This window comes from Diabrotica undecimpunctata, chromosome 3 (assembly GCF_040954645.1).
Source record: "Diabrotica undecimpunctata isolate CICGRU chromosome 3, icDiaUnde3, whole genome shotgun sequence".
Taxonomy (NCBI): Eukaryota; Metazoa; Arthropoda; class Insecta; order Coleoptera; family Chrysomelidae; genus Diabrotica; species Diabrotica undecimpunctata.
In genome coordinates, this window is record NC_092805.1 from 146,320,688 (window position 1) to 146,346,958 (window position 26,271).

At 32.5% G+C, this 26,271-nt stretch overlaps 1 protein-coding gene across 2 annotated transcripts; it reads left to right on the forward strand.

Moving 5' to 3' along the window:
- Window positions 1-4,101: 4,101 nt before the first annotated feature.
- On the forward strand, window positions 4,102-24,609 carry LOC140437512 (eukaryotic translation initiation factor 4E-1A-like). Of its 2 annotated transcripts, none has more exons than XM_072527081.1 (5): window positions 4,102-4,258; window positions 4,481-4,656; window positions 8,148-8,325; window positions 13,620-13,707; window positions 22,169-24,609. In XM_072527081.1, the coding sequence occupies exons 1-5, from the start codon at window positions 4,232-4,234 to the stop codon at window positions 22,330-22,332; spliced, it is 633 nt and encodes a 210-aa protein (XP_072383182.1). In that variant the 5' UTR covers window positions 4,102-4,231; the 3' UTR covers window positions 22,333-24,609. The 2 variants fall into 2 exon arrangements, with proteins under 2 accessions (XP_072383182.1, XP_072383183.1); XM_072527082.1 differs by lacking the exon at window positions 22,169-24,609 and adding an exon at window positions 19,513-20,289.
- Window positions 24,610-26,271: the final 1,662 nt, after the last annotated feature.

Sequence of the window (26,271 nt, forward strand, 5' to 3'; positions counted from 1 at the left end):
CGAGATTATTAATTTTGAGACCCCAAAAATAAACAAAAAAGCTTACTACTTTTACCCCCGGGCTTCCCCTAAAACCTCCCTCGCAGGGGGGCAAAAACGCACAATAATCGATTTACCCAGAATCTGTACATCGTAGAAAAAAATGTTTCAAATAAAAAATGTAGCTGAGATATTTCTAAATAACAATATTTATAAGCATTTTTTTTGTGTAGAATGAACCGTTCTCTTAGAAACAACGCTTGAAGCGACCATTGATTTTGCATGTCAGTTCCGCGCGCGAAATCAATGTTCAATAAAATTTCTATCAGCTCGACGTAAAAACTCGATATTTTATGATTCAAGTGACTTATCGACAAAAATCAAGATTCGTTTTAAAGGTAAAAAGTTCAGCTTTCGTATGAAGTTTTTTTATTTTGCCACAAATAAACTCAGACTTTATACAGGTGTTAAATAAATAAACGTGGCGCGATTTTTGCCATGTTTTATGATTCTCAAGAGATTAAAACAATCCCTTTTATTGACTGGCCACTATGATGTTTCGATTAGTAGAGCCTTACCTTTAAAACCCATAGCCTGAAATTTTAGTTTTAAGTTTTGGCAACAAATGTGAGGCATTTGAGATATGCTTAAAAAACACTGGATTTAAACTTTCACATAATAAACATTCTAACACATTAAAAACGTTTTTTTAATTACACTAGTACGTTTTTGAAAAAAGCAAAACTTCTACAATGAACTACACCCAAAACCGTCCTATTAAATGCATTTCCCGTGACGTGTGATAGTTTGTAATGTAAAACATTAAATTCTGCGTTTTTTATTCATATTTCAAATGCCTCATATTTGTTAACACAACTCAAAATTGAAGTTTTATGTCATAGATTTTAAAGATTGATCTCTAAGAATAAAAATTTTTCTACAACTGGTCAATGAAAGTTATGAATTTTATTGATCTCACGAGAATCGTAAAAAATGGGCAAAAATCACGCCACGTTAATTTATTTAACACCTTTCTAAAAACTGAATTTATTGCCGGCAAAATAAAAAAACTTCTAAAATGCATCTTGATTTTTTTCGATAGAACATTTGAATCAGAAGATATCGAATTTTTACCGTCAAGCTGATACAAATTTTATTGAACATTGATTTCGCGCGCGGAACTAACACGAAAAATCGACGGCCATTCAAGCGTTGTTTCTAAGAGAACGGTTCATTCTACACAAAAAATGCTTATAAACATTTAGAATTATAGCAGCTACATTTTTTATTTGAAACATTTTTTTCTACGGTATACAGATTCTTGGTAAATCGAGTTTTTTGCGTTTTTACTCCCCAGAAAGAGGGGTGCAGGGGGAAGCCCAGGGGTAAAAGATATTCTATGAGTGTAGTTCATTAAGCTGATGGTTCGGTGGTCACAGCATTTTCGACAAAGCCATTCTTTTGTTATGACGCCTGTATTCTTTCTACTTCTTGTAGTGCCTATCCAATTCGGATGTTGGCCACCATCATGGCAATCTGTATTTTGCAAACTTTTTGTGGTTGTTGTGTTGAACCACGTACGTAGATTTTTCAATCAGGAAATTCTTCGCCTTCGACTGACGACCGACCACAACCAACCGTCCAACGGCGATCAACCAACTTTTGTATTTTTATTTTTAAACTTACATTACTCGTTCGTGTTCCATCGACCGACCATGAAAACCACTTCAAAACGTCAGGAAGCTGTAGCAATATAACTACATTTTTGTAATATTATTTTACCGGGCTTTTTATAGAAAATTGAATTGTGACTAGAATTACCAGCGAGAATTCTACTGATAAATTGTTTATCACTTATTTATTTCAAGACGTCTTCGTAGGCATAGGGGACAGTTTGTGCGTGATATTTTTTTTAAAAAGACACCAATAAGGAGAATTCTTTGTGTTATATCCATTCCACTTTATTAAATTTCAAAATTATTATAGCATAACCAAATTTTATAGGTTAATTACAAATTTTGAAATGTCAATGGTCAATGTCATTGCTTAGAACAGTATAAATGAATGCGAAATGTTCCATATTCATCGACCAACAATCAAAAATTCCAACAAGTCCGAATTTCAAAACTGGACGATCGCGGTCGGTCGCTGTAAGTGATGGACGGTCCACCAGTCTAACATTGCGCGTACATTTTCATAGATTCGTAATGTTGGTCGATCGTGGTCGAGCAGTCTGATTCCTCCCTTTATAGTATATTAGTTAGTATATCTATTTGATCTTCTGCGATTAATTTAATAAGTTCTGCTGGTATCTTGTCACGATCCGCAGCTTTATTAAGGTCCATTCGTTTAGCTCGGGCATATTTTGACAGATTCATACCTGAAAACCTACAACACAAAAATTCCTATCTCACAGTTTTAACAGCTTAAATAAACTTTTATTATAGACTCTTTAATTGAAAAAAGAAGAATTATTACAAATAGTGGAAGTGTCTACTAAACCCATCAAATTTTGAGTAGTAGGTATATATTTAAAAAATATATTTCAGTTATAATTTAACATATTTTAGTAAATCTTTGTATTAATCATGCTGTTTATTTTATTAAATACAGTTCTATTGTTGTTCTGCGGGAGATGAATACCTAGCATAACGAATGAATTGTTGGATATTACTACGATGTTTGCTTTGCTAAATCCTCTTTGCATAGGGAAGTATACTATTTTGTAAGATAATAAAATCAAAGTTTATGTTGATTCCATCTTAGTAAAACGTCAACAACAATTAAGTATGCCTTAAGACCTTTTCTGATCGACTTTGTGGAATTTACTTACTTACTTAATCAGTAGACCCATTTGTACCTTTCGGTGTTGGGCCGTTTAAAATACAATTCATTACATTACACTATTTGACGGTCTTCTGAGGTGTCCTAGCTCTTAACGAACTTTCTCCACTATTGGATGCCATCTGTGTTGCTTCCTGCCAAGTCTTACCCTTACTCTGTAGTATCTGCGAGATGTCACTGTTCCATTCTTTAATGGGTCTTCCTCTTCTGTTCTTCCCTATTGGTTTGGCGTCCCACACTATTTTAACTTGTCTATTATTGTCCATCCGGGTTAGATGTCCGAACCATGCCAATTTTTTCTCTTTGATTGACTCGAGTATCGGTTTGATTTTGAGTCTTTCTCTTATTTCTTCATTTCTGATTCTATCAGTTCTTTTTACTCCTATCATTCTTCTGAGGTATTTCATCTCTGCTGCCTGAATTCTGCTCTCTTTGTGGAATTTATTTCCTCAAAATATTTTTATTTTGTACACTAAATAAGTTTATTATTTGTTATCAATACATTATATGGTGCAAATAAATAGATATTAATTGTCGGTAATTCGTAAAGTTCTATTTTATTTACGTTTGTTTTCTATAAATATTGGCTATGAATACGTGTGCTTGGTTGTATAGTAATTTCCAGTTACTTCTAGTCTGTCAAAAAGTAACTAACTCCGCAAAAAATAATTACTAAATTCACTATCACTAGGCTGAAAATAATGAACCGATTTAAATCTTTGGCCAATTTTATTTTACTGCATGCATGACTTCTTCTTTTGCTATATTGGCACGAGTTTACTAACGGTTGCATAGTTCTATTAATTTTAAATATTATGTTTATATAGGATTAAGCCATAAATATTGGTTGTAATGAAAATCATATTTTTAATGCATTTTTAACTAACTAAAATTTTTGTTATTAGTTATGTCATTTCAAAAAATTGTCACGCTCAACTTCTATATTGTAGGCAAACAGCATTTACTGACATGGCTGAAAAAACTTTTTTGTGTATTTTGTGTTGTATATTTGTATAAAAAACTACATTTATCATAATTTGTGGTTGATCAATTGGCAAAATAAGATTTCTATTTGTTTGTATTGTGTGTTGCATATGTGTGGTGTATAAAATTGTAGATGATGTTTTTCGACCTCCTACCAGAGATTCTCTCTCTTTCCTTGTTTAAGATTGGTATATTATTGTTGTTGACTTCTTCTTACCAAAATTAATTATCTTTTACTAACTTTAAACTTTGGTAATGATTATATTGATAATTTTATGAATTCGCATGTTATTTTAAAATTTTTATTTGGCACAAAAAATAATTTAGTGACATTTGTCATTAAGTCGTTGGCAGTGCTGCTCCCTGACCCCTCTTAACATAACCTGTAAAATTCGTTTTACAGGATTATAATTTTGCTTCTGAAATGTCGACAAATTCTGTAGAAAATGAGGTAAATTGCTTTTTAAATTATTAAATTGTCATTAAATAATCTCTTTACGTCATTAAAGGTCTATATTTTACCGCGTTACTGAGGAAACACAAAAACTTTCACATGATGATAAAAAACTGCCATATTGTCATTGTAGTTCCAAGAAAAAGTTGTATAAAATCGGTTTAGTGAGCTATGATCCCATTGATAGTTAAGTTGAAATAACAAATGACTTCCTTTCAGATCGACAAAAACGAACAGAAAAACGACAACGATTTAGAAATACCCATGGACTTTTCTATTAAACATCCATTACAAAATGCTTGGACTCTATGGTATTATGAAAATGATAGAACCCAGGCATGGGAAAAAAATCAAAAAGAAATTGCCACTTTCCAAACCGTGGAGGACTTCTGGAGGTATGCAATAAAAGGTTATTCTGGTATAAATGTCAAAATTGGGAGCAGTTGTATGTATTATTAAAAAAAACTACCAAATTGTATTTATTCTTTAAAGTCAGAAGTTATAGCTCCAAGTTTAATATTTGCTGCATCATGCTACTCTCTGGCATAAGCATACAGTTCAGTTAGTTATTAATATAAACTAATGGGGATTCTAATGCAAATTCTAAATTATAATTTCTATATAAGTGAACAAAGATTCTTTCAATAATCAATTTTTTATGTTTAATATGGTAGTGTATTTCAAACCAAGGAAAGAAATATGTTGGGAAAGTAAATCTGGTATAACTTGCATACAAATTCTAGTGTTTCAACTCAGGGTGCAATAGCAATCTGGTCAAAATGGTGTAGATAAAGGGTACAAGTTGATGTTCATGATAAAAAGATATAAAGTAAACTATGCTACTTGAAATTTGAAGATTTTAGTTGACACACTTATGTTTTTATAACTCCAATGCATAAAATGGACATAATACATGTATTTATCCAAATAAATTCAAGGGCTTGGAAGGAGAAGGTGCTCTGTTACAAATAACTAAATGTGAGATAATCTAGCTTAAGTTTTTTTATTACATTTTGATAAAAACATCTTCAAAAGACTAAAATTTTGAGTCTATAATCTTTCAGATAACAAAAATTCTTGCAAGCAATTTTCTTTCAAAAATAAACATTTCACTCTTTCTTCTTCTAGTGCCGTCTCCACTAATGAAGGTTGGCTATAACCATTACAAATTTGCCTCTATCTTCTGTTTTTCTTAAGAGCGTCTGTGTGTTTAACCCAGGCCAGTCACGAATGTTTTTTAGCCAGGATATTTGTCTACTAGGCCCCCTTTTCCTTTGATTTTACTCTTCATAATCAGCTGCAACAACTCATTCTACAAATATCATCATTCAATCATCTGGTAATAACAGATTAGGTTGTTTCTGTAAATTCTTTTTGTTACAACCAAAGTCACTGTCTAAGTCTGGTAAGAGGGACCCACCTCTGGAAATTTGGGGTGTATAGTTTTGAAGTATCCTTTCAAAATCATGTGCTGATACAGACAAATAATCTTATTTTATCCTGCACAAGAGTTGGACCACACTTGTAGATGATTTTTCTCTCGAAGTGTTCTAAGACTTTCAACGGCACTCAACAGTCAACTTGCAACTTCTGTACTGCTATGATTTACTATGTCTTCTGTCCAGGTAAAAAAGAGGTACCTGTCTACATGTTTTGAAACTATATGCAGGCCAAGATTGTAAAACCACATCTTCTGTCTTTTATAAAAAGCTCTTGATGTGGACAAATGAGGCAATCAACATATTCTTCTAAACATTGCCACTATCTCATGTACTACATGTATCACTCTTTGCTTGTTCAATGGATAAACTGAACTCATTATCATAAATAAATTTGTTCATGGACTCTTTTACTAAGAATTTGTCTGAAACTTGGACTAGTCTGCATTGTTCAATGTAAAGCTATTTCTAGAATAATGATACAACTTAGCAGGAAACGAAGCAATATGAAGCAAAACATTACAAAATTACATAAAAACCTTTTTTACTTGGTTTTGGATAAGAGATACTTACTTTCAACCTATTCGGTGTAATGAAATTAGGGCGGATTTACAAATTGGCACATGATTTCCTTTTACTGTAATACTGTACTTACTTAAAAATGCAGTTTTTTCCCACACATCTCCCACATTTTTTAACATAATTTTTGTAGAAGTCATTAAAATTGAAACTCTTTTATCCTGGTTAATCCTAATTGAGCATTTTAATCAGCACTTCTCATTACAAATAATGTTATACTCATTAATGAGATTGTCAGGAATCACTACACCTATATGAGATAAGTAACTTTCTCCACATTCTCTTGCTTTGGCAGCCACATTTCTTTTCCAATAATTGTTTTTTTGTGTCTTCCTGGACAAGTTTTGTTTTTTTTTTTATCTGTGGTTCTACATCTAAATTAGCCTGGCCACTATTAATAGAGCTACTCACTACTCTATCCTCAACACACATACTGTTTGTAATTGAACTGGGAATTTGTCAGTTTACCACATCACTTTCCCCATCGAGCTGTGGATGTATTTCTGCTGCAGAATTTGTACTTGTTGAAGGGGATTCTAAAAAATTAGTTTTTATCAACAAGAAAGAAACCTTCCAGAAGAGTCTGATGTCTGAGTCCTGTACAAATTCATCACTTGATGTATTGTCAAAAATTCAACTGGCATCTTGATCTTCACCTGAACCCAAACAATAATTATAACATTTTGTTTAACTTCCTTTTGGATAAAATATTTACTTTAACTTTTAACATAACCTAAAAATCATTGATGTGAGGAAAACAATGTTTTAATTTATTTTTAATGGTAATTTATTTTAGTATATTATTTTAGGTTAGTTATTTCATCAAGATTACCTTCATAAATGTCTTCGTTTTATTGCTTAAGAGCCAGTTCTTGTATTTGTTTACTTCTCATCTCAACAAGCAGCTGCACCTTAGTTCACAAACTCAACAAAGCACAGTGAATAAGTGGATGAAGGTGTTATGTGCTGAAGACACATAGCAGCTTCTGCTTCCAAACATTCTGTATGTTAGTGTATCATAACCCCTTCACCAGGGGACTAAATATTAAATTATGGCTAGAAGTGAATGGTAGATGGTGCCATGAGAAATAATAGCACATAAAGCCTTCATCTACAAAGATATCCAAATTTTCAATCAAATGTTACAGAACACCTTCACATTCCAAGCCCTTCAATTCCTTATTTTAAAGTTGTTTGTGTTTATACATAACCAGTAAGGTATGCAAATTGCCAATATTAATTGTATCTGAAAATAAAAAAAATTTCTCATGCAGGTTATCAACTAAATGAAATTAAATCAATTAAAACACATATACTGTTCAGTGAACAAATGTTAAGCTCAGCTTATTTTGAGACTACAATTTCGAAATCTTTGTATCCATAATCAATAATATTTCATCTTGTTACAAATGAGTTTTCCAGTCTATATGTTAATATAGTGTGAATGACGTAGTTCTCTTCTTAAGAAGCACATGAATTGCTTCAGTATATTGTCAGCCTCTGTATACATGAGGGTGTTGAATGCATTAACTGCTATGCAATAAAATCATACTTTATAATTAATATTGTTCAAAATAGTGATTAAATTATTTTAAGATCTTTAAAAATTATTATTAGAGAAAATTTATAGTTTCAGTACCTGCTCCATTTAAGAAACTGTCATCAAAAAGAATTTACAATTGGTGGTGTATTATACTGTATTGTTATTGATGTATTTTAAATATTTTCTATGTCTGTAGTAGCTAACTGATTTTTGAAGAAAATAAAAATAAAATTGCACTTTATTATATATTTTTTTCCATAAACCAGATTTTTGTTATGACTTGTTCTGTGTATCAAAATAATAAGTGTGGTTTTTATTTATTTAGCCTCTACAACCACATCAAACCTTCAAGTGAATTAAGGCAAGGAACTGATTATTCCTTATTCAAGAAAGGAATTAGACCAATGTGGGAAGATGATGCCAATAAACGAGGAGGCAGATGGCTGCTCAGCTTAGAAAAGAAACAAAGAAACAATGATTTAGATAGATACTGGTTGGATATTGTAAGTATTATGAAATTTTTTTTGTTATATTGATTGATAAATAATTATATCCTTATTGTTATTAATATGTCAATATTATTTTAAATGTAGACCAATCAATACAGTAAAAAAGCATTTTTTATTTTGGAAGAAAACAATCTTACTATCCACTTTAATTTTTAAGGTGTTGTCAATATTATGGAAATGCTTAAGATTGGTACCTTCAAGTCCAAAAGGTTATTTGTAGATCTGAAAATGACTAACATACAGTCAAAAACATATTTTTAATACCTGATTAACTATTACTTCAACCTGTAAGACCTAATCTATATTCTTATAAATATTAACTGGAGTCATGTAAATTAGTAAATAAAATGTTATTATTTTGTTTACTAGCAATGCATGTAAGTAATAGGACAATATGAGAGTCAAGTGATGCTATTGCAGTATCATACATGCAGTGTTTAATAAATTGACTAAATTGTGTACACCCAAGTTTGATCATAGTGTGTGTTACTTCACTTTTATTATGTTTTCTGTGATGTTTTAGTGTAAGGTCTAGACAAAGAATTTAGTTTTATAGCAATTAAATTAAATAGACAACATACCTAAATTGGTGTGATTCTTAAAATTAACATATGACAATTTCTTGCTGTTTATCAAAAATACATATCTGAAAAAAATCCTTGTTTTTAAGAAGTGCCAAAATAATGTACCCGAATTATTAATTCTACTTATCCAATTCTTTTCTAAATTTTCACATACTATATAACTTCTTCTTTTTAGCCTTATATCAACCATTTTTGGATATAGGCCTTCTAAACTCCTTCCATGACCAAATGTGGTCGCTATAATAACTATGTCGTCAGCGAATCTGAGATGGTTTAACTTGCCATTAACGTTGGTGCCATATGCTGACCAATTTGTAGTTTTCAAGACATTTTCCAGGACCAGATTAAACTGATTTGGCGATATTGCTTTACCTTGTCAAACTTATCTGTTAATGACAATGGGATTTGTATTTTTGTCTAGCTGTATGTATGTACTATCATACTTTTTCACAGATATTATGTATTAGTTGTCTATATCTTGAATCTATTCTATAATAGTTTGTTCTATAGTCCACATCTAGATACTGTCAAATAGCTTTTCATAGTCTATGAGGACAAGAAATATGGGCAGTTGGTATTCATTTAACTTCTCTATCAATGTTCTCATTGTCAGCAGATGATCTGTACTAAATATTTTTGTACGTCAGCCTCTTCGGGTGGTTGGTAATTATCCATTTTGTAAGTCAACTGGTTGGTAATAAATCTCATGACAATATTTTGTACACTTGACTGAGCAACGATATAGGTCTATAATTATTTAGCTCACATTTGTCCCCTTTTTTGTATAGTATTAATACACTTTCATTCTAGTCTTTAGGGATTTTGTTATTATGGAGACATCTATTAATAGCTTTGTTAATATTGGGATTGTTATTGCCTTGCTTGTTTTCAAAAGCTGAGCAATTATACCATTGTGTCCTGGAGCTTTATTATTTTTTATCTCTTTTAAAGCTCTTTATTTCAAATCACTCTATGTTTGGTAGTACATACCTCTGATACCACGTATTTTATTTTTCTTCAGATGTTTTCTTTTGATATTCCCTTTGTTTTTCATTAGACTGGCTTTGAGAGCCAGCATCTTTGTTATTTTACATTTGTTCCTTATATTTATTTTATTTCTTAGGACTATATAACTATAGTAAAGGGTGTCTCAGAATAGAATAAACTTACCTTACACCGACCCTGTTTGAAATTCCATGGAAACGATACGTCATCCATGTAGCCGACACGTGCGGATTTCAGTTACCATGGAATACTGGACGAAGATGCAGCGTGCTTACATGGTTGAGGTGTATTTTAAAGCCAGCGATTCCTATACGGTTGCCCGGCAGTGTTTTTGTGCACGGTACAATATTAGAGGCGTGGGTGATGCACTATCAGCGGTGTTAGTGCACGCATGGGTAAAGAAATTTAGAGAAGGAGTTGTTACAAATATGAAACATCCAGGCAAACCAAAAACTATTTGAACTCCTGTCAATATTGCAAGAGTTCAACGTTCTGTAAATGGTAATCCTCGGCCTTCACTTCGTAAACATGCACAAGCGCTAAATTTGTCTCGTGCTAGTATCCAGCGTATTTTAAAGAAGGATTTAAGTTTTTACCCTTACAAAATTCAGTTAAGCCAATATTTGAAAGAAACTGATCACTTACTGAGGCAAAAATTTTTCTGAGGAGATGATGACTCGTTTTTGGGATGATATTGTCTTAAAAGGGATTATTTTCAGTGACGATTTCACCTTAATGGATACGTCAACAAGCACAATGCTCGCTACTGGTGCCCTGAAAATTCACATGAATTACACCAGAAACAGTTGCATTCAAGAAAGGTGACGGTTTGGTGTGGTATGTCTGCATCGGGGATCATCGGGCCCTACTTTTTTGAAGATGCTAGGGGACTCACGCTAACTGTCAACAGTGCAAGATACACTGCCATGTTGCGGAATTGGCTACATCCAGAATTAAATAATTTTCCAGGGTATCCAGGCTTGGTATAATCATGGTTTCAACAAGACGGTGCTACGCCACACACAGCGAACACTACAATAAACGCCCTTTCAGAAATGTTTCCATTCACACTGATTTCACAAAATGGTGATATTCGTTTTGACCCAAGATCTCCTGACCTTACCCCTTTAGATTTTTTTCTGTAGGGGTATTTAAAGAACATCGTCTACGAAAATGTGTGGTGTGAGTGTTCGCAAAATTTAAGACATCCGCGAAGAGGCCCAGCAAGGCGAACTTAAACCGGTACAAAAAAGGAAGAAAAATAGTTTCCAGTCCAATTCATGTGAGAATATTTACGGGAGTGAAATCTTGAATAAGGAAAATTGTCCAAGATTTTTTTTTGGAAAACATACCACCAAACGTAGACAGCATAATGAACAAAGTGAAGGATGATGAGGACCTACCAGCTTTTTCAAAAACAAAAACCAAATTTTGTAGGCTACTAAATGACATGAGTTTTGAATATGGTAAAAGATATCGAGATTCTATAATGATGGAAAGAAAAGATATATCCTGGAGACACAAGTGCCTCAGACAAATAAAAACATTAAAGAAGAAGGATAATGTAAACCTTGTTTATACCGATGAGTCTTAGACTAACGTGGGTGCTTCAGTCAAAAAGAATCCACGAGATGCCTTCATAAAAGGGCTCTCTACTGGACTGAAAGCTGCAACCCAAAGAGGTCATCGGTTTGTTCTTCATGCTGGAAGCAAAACAGGTTTTGTGACATGGGCTGAATTAACTTTCTTGGCCAAGAAGGGAACCGCTGATTACCACGACGAAATGGACGGGGATCTATAATTATGAACAATGGTTTGAGAAGACGTTAATTCCAAACTTGCCAAAAGATAAAGGAAACGTTGTCGTTTTCGATAACGCGTCATACCACTCCCGCAAATTTGATTTTCCAAAAAAATTCTGGAACAAAAGGCAAATCAAGGATTGACTAATTGAAAAGAACATTTTCTTCGAGAAAGATTACCTACTGCGCCCGCATTTAGAGACAAGTACGATCAGCACAAAATTGAAACAATTGCGGAAAAATATAGCGTTAATATTTTGAGACTGCCGCCTTACCATTGCGAGCTGAACCCAATTGAGATGGTGTAGAGTCAAGTGAAATGTGGTATGTGGTTTCAAAAAACGTCGATTTTAAAGAAAAAACGGTAGAACGGTTGATAAAACAAGCTTACCAACGCGTATCTTAAGAGCAGTAGCATAATTGTGTAAACCACGTCAAGAAAGTAGAAGAAAAAATGTTTGCGGTGGACAATTAGCAGGAAGATATTGAACCGGTTATAATTAATATAGGAGATGATTCAGAGGAGGAGCACGATTTAGATATGAATTGCGATTAGTATTAATTAACGAGAAATATCTCAGATTTAATGCTCATTTGTTTTTTTAGTACTGTACGTACAATACATTTCAGTTATGATCTTGTATATTTTTTGTATATATATTTATCTTGTCGTATAGGGTAAACTACTTTTCATTTTTTTTAAATTATGAGTAAAGATTTTTCAAACGAAGCGCGTACGGACCTGATTTCTTAGTCTATCGCCAAACTACCACACACCTACCACTGTGCCCACATGAGGGCACATCTAACTATATCTTCTCCCTTCTTGATGTCTCTTAGTTCATGGTTCATTCTTCTTTTCATTTCTCCGTTTTCCAGAATTATTGGATCCATAATTCTTAAGGATTTTCCTTTTGAATAATCTTAATCTTTCTTCATCTTTATCTGGCACATTCAATTAATATTGGCACAGGTCAATATTTCTTCTTCTTATGGTGCCTATCCGTTACGGATGTTGGAGACTAACATGGCTATTCTGACTTTGTTGACTGCTGCCTTGAAAAGTCCGGTAGTGGTTAAGTTAAACCATTTTCGCAGGTTATGCAGCCAGGATATTCTTCTTCGTCCTGGACCTCTTTTCCCATGCCCTTTACCTTGAAGTAATGTCCGAAGTAGGTCATATCGTTGTTCATTGCGCATTATATGGCCCAGGCATTCTAGTTTGCGACGTTTTATGTTTCAAAGGTCAATATTAATGCAAATAAATATCAGGAAGAAATTTGTTTGAAGGGGATGCTCGACAATGCATCTTCCAGCAGGATGGAGCGCCCTATCATACGGCCAAGACTTCCCTGGACTGGTTGAGAAACCACCATTTTACTGTCCTGCCTTGTCCTGAAAATAGTTTCAATCTAAATCCATTAGAACATCTATGGTCAAGGCTGAAAATATTAGTATCACGCCGAAACTCTAGTAACAAGATAGAACTGATAGAAACCATTACTCAAAACTGGTTTAAAGATATTACACCTGAAGATCTGGCTCGTCTTGTGAACTCCATGCCTCGCAGAATCGATCTGTGCTAAAAAACAAAGGTTATCCCACCAAATACTAATTTTATTCAGAATAACCGTTGCGCTATTTTTTAAATATATCTACGTACGTTAGCTATTACGTTAAATATTAAGTAGAAGAATAAAACGATGAAATAAAATTATAGATAATTGTGTAAATAAGATAAGTCGTATGATAAACAGGAATGCCGATAACATAATTAAAATTTTTGTAAGTTTCCAGAATTTTGGCCACTAGTGTACATTTTTTATACATACATAAAATATACATTTATTTTTGTAAATTGGAGTATTAATAGAAAATAAAGGAAACATACTTTTAGATATTATGCCTTATTGGGGAAGCCTTTGAAAATTCTGAAGAAATATGTGGAGCAGTTGTTAACATAAGGCAGAAGGGTGACAAAATAGGTAAGATATTATATTTTTAATGTTTTATTTAGGGAGAATTTATCTAATCACCAAAAACTTTCTTCTACTATTATAACTGGTTAATGTTATTAAAGCACAAGAAAAAAGTTTAAATATACTCAGACGCAAAAAAATCGCAACTGAGAAAATTTTGGTCAAATTCAAAGTATTTCAGTTTTTTTATTTTTAGCCCTATTATGATGATTTTTTTAGCACACTATGTAAAAATTTATAAATTTAAATTTAGTATAGTGAGTTTTTTAATAAAATTTTGTATTTAACTTATTATACGGGGTTAATCGAAAGGTGTTTTTTATCCTAACTTTGAAACATCCTGTGGAATAAATCCGTTAGCGGATTTTCGTAATACCTTGTTTTTCGGTTGCAACCATGTCTTCTAAGTATTATGTTTTTTGTGTCATGTGAAAATATAAATTGGTTCATTTTTAGAAGCGAAATGACTTTGCCACTCACAATTTACGATTTTCCCTATACTACCATTACCTTTTGTATCAATTTGTAATACGACGATGGGGGCTTTGGTGACCAATATCGAAGGAATATCATATCGACATCCCAGAAGTACTGTATTTAAATAATTATTAAAAATGGCAGGATCTTGGTTTTAATGAACAATGATAACAATAACAAAACATAAAAAAACAACTTAAATGTAACTTAACCTAAGTACGCAAATAACAAAGAAAAACTACTAAAAAATGACTTAATACTTTGTATTGCCTCCCCTAGCCTCTATAACTGCCTGTACACGTCGGCTTATGCTGTCTATGAGGTTGCGAATATAATCTTGCTGGATGTTTTGCCATTCCTCTTCTAGAGCCAAGCAAAGTTCGTTAATCGAGGCTGGTGTGACCTCTAATATTTCTACCAGGCACGTGCTCTATTGGGTTCAGATCTGGCGAACACGCTGGCCTGTTCATTTTCTTAATACTAACTTACTCTAATTTTTGCGTGACACACATTGCAGAGTGGGGTCGCGCATTATCTTGCATTAATAGAAAATCATCGCCGATATATTGAGAAAAGGGTACGACGTGATTCGCTAAAACTTCCCCAATATACCGTTGTGCAGTCAACGAACCCTCAATAAATACTAATCCAGTGTGCGCCTCTTATACTGAAAAATAAGGTTTTACGAAAATTTGCAAACGCAATTATTCCATAGCATGTTTCAAAATTAAGATAATAAAACAACGTTTTAATTACCACCGCTAAAAATAAAAAAAATGGAATACTTTGAATTTGACCAAAATTTTCTCCGTTGCGTTTTTTTTTGCATCTGAGTATATATTTAATATGCTAAAGCACAATATTTCAAATGATAACGGAATCCATAATTAGTAGTCCAGACAGCTTAAGAATAGCCTGCCACAAGGATGCGTACTTGTACCATTGCTATAATGGCTAGGCTAGTAGGAAGAAAATATGGAAATTTAATCATAGAGTTTGATTTTATTATTTCTGCTTTCGCCTTAACATTTCGCTGCTTGTTTCCATTGTTTCATACAAGGTGCACGCATCTTATCTCCGATACATGTTATTTGTTAAAATATGTACTACCTTTGCAGTTCATAGTAATTTAGTGTATATCTCGTATATTTTTAATAAATTTTTACAAAACATAGCCAAATAGAAACACACAATTTAATGTAGGAAGATCATGTTAAGCGTACCTTTGTAACTAATAAACAAGCACTGCAGTGTATCCGTGTATTATTCTCTGCAGCGGTAACATTACCTTATTTTCTAGTTCGCTGCTGTGATAAAACTTTAAGTGAACTTCATTTACTCGAATTGATATTGAGTGGTGGACTTCTGATCTTAGTAAAAAATGTTCATGAATCAACTCCATATCGGGATCCTTTAGAAATTCGCGTTGTGAAACAGCTTCGTCTGCGTTACCAAAATAAATTCACCTTGGTCACTTAAATTCTTGGTCACCTAGAAAGAATGCCAGATAATCGAGCTGTAAAAGTAGTCCAGAGATGGAAGCCCCAAGGAAACAAAACAAGAGGAAGGCCCCGTAAAAGATGGATAGACGACGTAGAGAGGGATCTTAAAACCATGAACATCAGGCAGTGGCGAAGGAAAGTATCCGACAGGGCAGAATGGAAGAACATTGTTAAGCAGGCCAAGACTCACGAAGGGTTGTAGCGCCATTAGAAGAAGAAGAAGAAGTTAACATTCATAGTTAATTTGAAATTGTATCTTTTTTCATTTTTTTTTCTATTAGCAAAAAGGTACATATTTATGCTTTTCTGTATCTATATGAATAAAAATGGTTTTTTATTGTCTTTATTGAAAAAAACAGAAAACAAATCAAATTGTTGATAAAACAGACATACGAAAAAAAAAAAAAATGGAAAATACAGAACGTGGTAAAAAATCAGTGAAATTTCAATGACCAATATCGTGTATTGCCTCCCCTTGCTCTAATAACCTCTTGAAGACGACGGGGCATACTCTCAATTTTTCTCCGGATTACATGTTGTGGTATGTTATTCCACTCTCTCACTAACAGATCCTTAAGCTCCTGTACGTTGTTAGGAGGAGGTGTATGGATTTGAATACGTTTTTTCAAATCGTCCCAGAGTTGATCTATGGGATTCAGGTCCGGAGACCTAGCTGGCCAGGGTACCCTCGTAATTCCAACTTCATCCAAGTATTACATACTGATCCTGGCAACGTGCGGTCGCACGTTGTCCTGCATAAAAACGGCGTTTTCTTCAAGCCCTGTCATGTTGGGCATATCATGTTCTTCCGGAATCTCCGTAATGTACCTTCGTGCAGTTAGGGACCCATTTTCGATGAAGAGTAATTCTGTGTGGAAGTCTGAAGATATACCTCCCCAAGCCATGACCGAGCCTCCACCAAATGGCATTCTTGGAGCAATGCAAGCTTGTGAAAATCGTTCACCGGTTCTCCTCCAAACTCTTACACGTCTATCGGATCCAGTTAGGCAAAAACGCGATTCATCTGAGAATAACACTTTGCTTCAATCGTTAATTCCCCAATGCGCGTATTGTCGAGCAAAAGCTAGTCGTACAACTCGAGGAACCCGGCGAAGTGGCGGTCCTTTAGTCATTACCCGAGAAGATAATTAAGAAGAACGAAGTCTTCTTCTGACTGTTGCAATACTAAAATTGCGATTTCGTACTTCCTCTAGACGATTTTGATGCATAACCGCAGTTGAGGTCCGGTTTCGTAAAGCCTGAAACACAAGGAAACGGTCATCTAGTGCCTTGGTCGTTCTTCTTCGTCCAGAGCCAGGTCGCCTTGTTAGCAAACTTGCCTCCTGAAAGCGTTGACGCACTCGTTGAACCGCAGAAAGGCTTACGCCAACAGTTCTTGCGACTTGCCGTTGAGTGTGACCGTCTTCCACAAGTGCAACAATTTGTGCCGTTTCAACAACAGTCAAAGGCATTTTTCTCAAAAAATAAACACTAATAATGGCACTAATAAACACTAATGGTGGCAATAATAAACGTTTGTCTGTTGCATTTGAACAGAAAGTCGAAGTACAAACGAGACATTTAAAACAAGCGGAGTTACAGGTAGCGTTCATTTTGGGAAGTGTGCACTTTACCGCGAAATCGCCACTATTGGAATTCTTTTACAAAGGAAACCGCAACAATTCTCAGAAACATGCATTAGTTTGTATTTGTGTTATTATTATTTACGATAAAGCTTGTTAAAAATGAAATATCGGTGATTTTCAAGGTGACCCGGATTTTATGATCGCGAGTGTACAGTAAAACCTCCGTTAACCGAAATAATAGGGGGGGAGGCCGTTTCGGATAACAAGAATTTCGGTTAAAAATAACATTGTTTTTTATAATATTCTTGATCAAAGTGTTGGTATTAAAAAATACTATGAGTTGATTTCGTAATGTTTTCTAATAAGTAAATCCAAAATAAAGTAATAAAATTAAGGAAAATGAACAAGTTTAACATGCTTTTTTAATAATTTGCAGAACGTCATGAGTTTGCCTCATTCCATTGTTCGACGAAACGTAAAGCAATTTGAAAAGGACAAAACTTTATGTAATGACAACAAAAATTAAGAATCTAGTCGTGTCCCTAACTAATTAGGCCTACTGAATAAAATTCTTTCCTCTAAAGCATTGAAAATCTCGTCGACGGTCATGTGCTGCCTGTTGCCTCTTGGGTCGTCATCTTCGTCATCTGATATGCTCAGGTTGTCTTGATAAAGAACCATATCAATGATGTCCTGGTCGATGAATTCACGTTCTGAGTCATCAGCTGCTAACCAGTCACGTATCTCTTCTTAGTCAATTTCGTCATGTCCCGGCAAATTTTTAATGAAAGGTTTAATTTCTTCTGTCGTTTTCTTACCATTTTCTTCTTCAGGATCGTCAATCAAAATCTTATCAAAAAGTTTGTTCCAGCATTTTTCCAAAGTTGAAAATTTGATCTTGGCCCACGACTCAGCTCACCAATAAAAATGTTTTATTTAAAGATTTGAGAAGTTCGGGAACACTTTTGGATTAATTCGTCTCCTATAATAACAGATGTCTTAAGAATGCTTATCTATAATATCTCTTGAATGCCTCTATGACTCCCTGGTCTAACGGCTGGATTAAGCTTGTGACATTCGGTGGCAAAAATCTGACAATTGTCACCATTTTGTAGATTTTGAGGGTGAGGGCGCATTGTCAACAAGCAACAATGCTTTGATGAGAAGGTTTTTTGATTTTAAAAAGGATTTTACACTTGAGACGAATTCATTTTCAAACCATTCTAAAAATAAAGTGGTCGACATTAATGAACTTTTTTGGCTTCTATACCTTAAAATGCCTTTTCGGAAATATCTTTTAGAGCTCTTGGTTTTTGTGATTTCCCAACACACATAGACATCAATTGGTAAGTGAAATTAACGGAATTGTTTACGTTTTGCGACAAACATTTCCTTTTTATTGACGAAATTATTGAAACTGTCAGCCGTTTCGGTTAAACGATGTTTCGGTTAAAAAGGTTTCGGTTAAGGGAGGTTTTACTGTATTAACAATTTGTCTAATTATATGCATTGCACACATTTTCATTATAAATAAACATTTGAAGAACTGAAAAATTCTTAGAGAGAAAATTAAAAACAAATCAAAGTATGATAGAAAAGATTTTAATCTGAAATTCAGCAAAATATATTTGCATTTATTGGTCGTTGTTGTAGTCGTTGCCGCTATAAGATAGTTCCGTTTCACACTCGCTAACGTCTTCTAAATTTATGATAAATTCATATGCTTCATACATAACACATTCCGACATGATGTTTGGTGTTTTGAATTTGTTAAGTGTCCTTAGCTAATACGGAAATATTGATTCTGAATGTGAATTTTATTTGTGCCCATCACTTCAAGATTTTTCACAAAATAAAACAAAAACCTTTTGAGATATTTTGTACTAGAGCAAAGAAGTACTTTATTGGCATATTCCACATCATGGCGGTTATTTATTGATACTTCTAAGAGAAGTCTGAAGGGGCTCATGTTGCACAATGGTAATACTTATGTCTCGGTGCCTGTCACTCCGTTCATCTTTAAAAGTTCTCGGCTTCTTTCTCATTGGTTGAATCATAAAAAAGCGTTTTCTGGATATCATACTGTACCTGAAAAAAAAAAACGTAATTATTTTCTAACATGAGTACTGGCGGTTTATCTCACAGATACATAATTTATAATACTGTGTTAAGCACACTACTGCACGAGCAGCGGAGTGTTAAGTAAGCATTTAATTTCATTTATTTTTTAAATTAACTATTTTTAGCTGTTTGGACCGCTGATGCCCGGAATAACACCGCAATTCTAGAGATAGGAAGAGTATTAAAGGAAAGGCTTCATATACCTTCTAGGGTTACATTGGGTTACCAGTTACATAATGATGTGATTCTGATGACTGGATCAGTTTCAAAATATTCACTTACTGTATAGTACCGCAGGGAATTTTAGATATCACGGATAACCAATAGAAAATTCAGATGAAACTAATTTCATGTCATACTTTTATCATTGTACATCTAACGTTTCTAAAGTTTTATATCCTCAACATTTCGCATTATTGATTCAAAGGTGATATAAATGTTAAGTTTATTGTTGCATACCTTTTACTTAATAATGGTAACACATTGATTGTTGTTACAAAGATAGGAGCTTCAAAAGTAGTTTCAGTATTTAATTTTTTTGCCATAAAAAAACACCGCCTTAACATTTATATCACTTTTGTTTTTTCTTTTGCTGGTCAATCCATGGGGAATTTGCTTTTACTAACATTGCATCTGGACAATTTTTTGGAAATCTGTGTTGTCAACTTAATTAAACAGTTAATGTTAACATTCATAGTTAATTTGAAATTGTATCTTCTAGTACTCAATAATAATATTTAGTTTGAGTGACTTTTTTTTATTGTTACAGAAATTTAGAATTCTTTTGGTATGAATGAAATTCTACATATTTGTTTAGGTTATTTTGTTTATTTTTTTTATTAGCAAAAAGGTACATATTTATACTTTTCTGTATTTATATGAATAAAACCGATAAACTTGAATGGTATTTTCAATCACTCTGTTTCTATTGCAAAGACTTAAAAAGACAGAGAGACATGGCGAGAGAGAAGTTCAATAATTTTTAATCTGCTACAGTTGATGCAAAATTTCATGAATATAAGTAATACAAATGCCCGAAAAAGTGAATCCTAAAAACATTGACTACTGATTTAATTGCGCGACAGGGTCGGAATTGCACGTAGTATAAATTACAGCTCACATGAACTGCAAAATTTTACATTCGAATTCTGCATTACGTAAGATGCTGACGGATTAAGGCATAAGTACGTAATTAAATACGATTAAACATACATTTTAAATAATTTGTGACAAAACTTAATAATAAGGCTGGTTATTTTTAGGTAACCCACTATTTACATTTGAAAAAAATATTTAATTTTTATATGGTATAAACGTTACTCTTGATAATAATGTTTATGTAAAATATTAACAATTTGTTTAATTATATGCATTGCACACATTTGAAAAAAAAACGAGTGTAAGTTACACTTCTATACACGCATTCGCCGTTACAAATTTATTTGGGAGTCAATCTGCACAATCATTACATATGTAATGCTATAGGTAAGACATAGCAGAAAGAGAAACAGAATTAGTAACAACTTACTAACAATTAATAAACAACATTTGACCTGTAATAGGAGTATAGTAAATGAAGGATTGTATCAATATTTTGATGAAAATGTATATTTTTATTTTCATATATGTATGGAAGGAGTTGAATGCAAAATTTTTTTTACAGATACTCTGCAGTAAAATTCATTGTTTATTTTGTTATTATGTATATATATATATATATATATATATATATATATATATATATATATATATATATATATATATATATATATATATATAATATTATATGTGTATATATATAATATATATCATATTAAATATATATACAAAAGAACCTTTTTATATTCGAGAGAGGAAGAGAGAGAAAATATATCTTCTGCCTCTCTCTTACTCATTATCTTACATATGTAATGATTTCACAGATTCACTCCCATACAAATTTCCAACGTGGAGCGCGCGTATAGAAGTATAACTTCAAAAATTATTTAATTTTTATATGGAATAAACATTACTCTTTACAATAATGTTTATGTAAAATATTAACAATTTGTCTAATTATATGCATTGCACACATTTTCATTATAAATAAACATTTGAAGAACTGAAAAATTCTTAGAGAGAAAATTAATAACAAATCAAAGTATGATAGAAAAGATTTTAGGATAGGATCTGAAATTCAGCAAAATATATTTGCATTTATTGGTCGTTGTTGTAGTCGTTGTCGCTATAAGATAGTTCCGTTTCACACTCGCTAACGTCTTCTAAATTTATGATAAATTCATATGCTTCATACATAACACAGGCCGACATGATGTTTGGTGTTTTGAATTTGATAAGTGTCCTTAGCTAATACGGAAACATTGATTCTGAATGTGAATTTTATTTGTGCCCATCACTTCAAGATTTTTCACAAAATAAAACAAAAACCTTTTGAGATATTTTGTACTAGAGCAAAGAAGTACTTTATTGGCATATTCCACATCATGGCGGTTATTTATTGATACTTCTAAGAGAAGTCTGAAGGGTCTCATGTTGCACAATGGTAATACTTATGCCTCGGTGCCTGTTACTCCGTGCATCTTAAAGAATCTTATGAGAATCTTTAAAAGTTTTCGGCTTCTTTCTTATTGGTTGAGTCATAAAACCGTTTTCCGGATATCATACTGTACCTGTAAAAAACGTAATTATTTTCTAACACGAGTACTAGCGGTTTATCTCATAGATACATAATTTATAATACTGTATTAATAGTGATGTATTTTTTAAATTAACTATTTTTAGCTGTTTGGACCGCTGATGCCCGGAATAACGCCGCAGTTCTAGAGATAGGAAGAATATTAAAGGAAAGGCTTCATATACCTTCTAGGGTTACATTGGGTTACCAGTTACATACAGATACGATTCAGAAGACTGGATCCGTTTCAAAATATTCATATACTGTATAATACTGCAGGGAATTTTAGATATCACGGATAAGCAATAGAAAATTCAGATGCAACTAATTTAATGTCATACTTTTATCGTTGTACATCTAACGTTTCTAAACTTTTACATCCACATTTCGTATTCTTGATTCAAAGGTGATATAAATGTTAAGTTTATTATTGCATATCTTTTACTTAATAATGGTAACACATTGATTGTTGTTACAAAGATAGGAGCTTCAAAAGTAGTTTCAGTATTTAATTTTTTGCCATAAAAGACCGCGTCTTAACATTTATATCACTTTTGTTTGTTCTTTTGCTGGTCAATCCATGGAGAATTTGCTATGACTAACGTTGCATCTGGACAATTTTTTGGAAATCTGTGTTGTCAACTTAATTAAACAGTTAATGTTAACATTTATAATTAATTTGAAATTGTATCTTCTACTACTCAATAATAATATTTAGTTTGAGTGACTTTTTTATTGTTACAGAAATTTAGAATTCTTTTGGTATGAATGAAATTCTACATATCGCACATGCTACAGAAAAGTGACACTTTTCAAAATAATCAATAGCTATTAAATATGTTTTCGAATTTCTTCTGAAATGTGGTCAGCACATTTTAAACGGCATTGAGTTGTACATGGAGATCCCATTTTTCTTGCAGGTATAACCCTACGTTTACGAGAAGCTGACAGGTATTCCTGTCCTGAATTTCTCAAAGTTTTAGCAACTGCCTTCCTACTTTGTCCAGGTCTTCTAACTATTTTTGGGACAACGCAATCGTCTGCTTGTTTGGAGGACAGATTTTGAATGCCTGTAGCAAAATCTGACGGGGTAACTGAGGGTAGCGCTAATTGATTGTCGGGTTGTACCAAACCTAAAATCTCATAATTTTCAAGAGCATTTTGTCGCATGCTTTCGACGAAAATGTTGTTTTCCGTAGCAACATAAATGGGATGTTCTTCTGATTCGCTTTTATGAGTGCCTGATATTGAACTAGTTGACAAACCTGAGTTGGAAGATGAGCTTCTGCAAGACGAAGTGGTGCTAGAAGAAGTATCACAGCTTGAAGAGGAGTCGGAGCTAGAAGACGCTCTGCGTAGTTTTTTTGTATTGGATGGTGACAGCAAATTTTTGCAACGGCGTTTCTTTGTATTTGACGAATATTAGATGCTGTTGACAGTAAAACCTCTTCGTTAATAATTTGCTTTTCCGTTGGAATTGGATCATGTGCAATATCACAATTCTCGTATATTTGTGTTGAGTTAGGTGGATCGACAGATTTATTAGCTAGCTCTACCAATATTCGTCCACGAAACGGCATTCTGAAGTCTAAAAGAAAATATGGAGCATCAGAAGCATAAAGGTAAACTTATAGTCAAAATAACTATTTTTACAGTTTTTCTCAGATTTTATTTACAAAGAAAGGATTTTAAAAATTATGATATTAGTATCTATATGATTAGTGTGTTATTATCTTTGTTATAAAATGAAAATTCATATTAATAGATTGAATAAACAAAAAACAATGACACAACTATCGTGTTTAAAAATTTTAATAATTAATGTTTGCAGTAAATTACGACATAAAAGCCAAATGTAATATATTTAAAGAATCGTATAAGCAACATTGTCACTAAACAAAACATGACGCTATGGTAGCACTTGCTGCAGCTATTAATATTATAAATTAACAGCTACAATGACACTTAAATCAAAGTGGCGTTATTGCTACCCACAGTCAATTATATTTACAAGATGTATACGGAACAGTGGGACTAAACAATAAATGTCGATTTTGGAAGCAGCTAATTTAGCTATTAATACTACAAAACAAAAGCCATAGTGACATTAAAAATAAAAAAGTGAGGTTATTCCTAATTGCAAAGTCAATACTAACCTTAAAACTGATACAGGTAAAGTGTCCTTAAACTGAAGAAGACGTTATTTCACAATTTGATTGTTAAATTGTAGTAATCACGTTCGTCACCACTGACATAATGACGGTTTTCAATATGGTAGAAGATCATCTTTCAGAAAATGACAAAACGGATTTCTGCCATCTAGTCGGCAATAGTTGTACTAGAAAAATGATAATTTCATTGTATTGTGTAATTCTAAATTTTGTAGTAGATGCCGCCATCGGTACAAAATACGTAAATTTCGTATAGTGTCACTTTTCTTTAGCATGTGCGATATTTGTTTAGGTTATTTTGTTTATTTTTTTTAACCAGCAAAAAGGTACATATTTATGCTTTTCTGTATTTATATGAATAAAATGATAAACTTGAATGGTATTTTCAATTACTCTGTTTCTATTGCAAAAACTTGAAAAGACAAAGTGAGATGGAGAGAGAGAAGTCCAATAATTTTCAACTTGCTACAGTTGGTGCAAAATCTCATCAATATAAGTAATACACCTGTCTGAAAAAGTTAATCCTAAAACATTGACTGTGTAAAGTACAACTCACATGAACTGCAAAATTTTACAGTCGAATTCTGCATTTGGTAAGATACTGACATAAGAATCTAGAATAAGGATTAAGGCATAAGTACGTAATTAAATACGATTAAACATACATTTTAAATAATTTGTGACAAAACCTAACAATAAGGCTGGTTATTTTTAGGTAACCCACTATTTACATTTAAAAATATTATTTAATTTTTATATGGAATAAACGTTACTCTTGATAATAATGTTTATGTAAAATATTAACAATTTGTTTAATTATATGCATTGCACACATTTTCATTATAAATAAACATTGAAGAACTGAAAAAAAATCTTAGAGAAAATAAATAACAAATCAAAGTGTGATAGAAAAGATTTTACTTAATAATAAGAACTTAGTCATTTAGGTTATTCAAAAACCGACACTATACTTAAAATTTCAGTTTTTCATTCATTAACTAGACAGAATAACTGTAATTAAATATCTTATAATTTACGTGAAAACCTGCACTAAAGAAAAAATGTCACTTTTTTACTTACCACGACGTGCTTCTTCCTCAACAACCCACTAGTCCGGTAAAATAAGGATGCAACCTCGGAATGAAAGATAATAAGCTGAAAATTTGCATACGTCTTTATTTTTATGGTATAAAACTTACCTCAAAAGTCTCATATAATCACGTGTCCGCGACTTGATATTTAAGGTCAAAGGTCACGAAAATGAGTTTTCTGCAACTGCATCTCGTTTCCCTTACACTTTGACATTTAAGGTGGTAAGAAAAATTGTAGAATGGAAAATTCTCTTCAATTTTTGTCTCAAGTACTTTTATGTACCTTAAACCCTTCTTAAGATAGAGCGCAAAGAGTGGGGGACCGTAAGCTTGTATACGGTAACGCGAAGTCAGCCAGTAGGATTCAATAAATAATAAGTTATATAGTTAATTATTCACTTAAAATACTATTATTATCATTAAATTTTTATTATTTAATAAACTATATAGATATTAATTATAAAATATATATTTTTTATATAATATTTATTTTATTTTTAACAAACATACAATATTAAATGAAATATTTCAAATGAACTTTAATGATATTTTTAACAGCTGTATATACGATAAATTAAGGGCAAGTGCAGAATTCAACAATAATCATTTTTATATTTAATTAAATACTGAAAAAATCATATTTATTATTTTTTTAAATTATATATTTATTTATTAATCCAATAATCGATTTATTAAAGTTCCAAATATAATATATATTCTTTTATTATGTATGGTTAATATTTTTGTATTAATTTTCTTCTTCATCGTCTTCTTCCTCTGACTGCTCAATATCGGATTCATGATCATCATTCTCGTTTATTAAAGTATCAGAATAAAAATATTCACGAATATCAGGTGCATATTCACTTTCTTCATTGAAATCATCTGAAGTTGATGAAGCGTTTAGACATGATTGTCCATTACACTGCCCACAAATTAAAGTACATT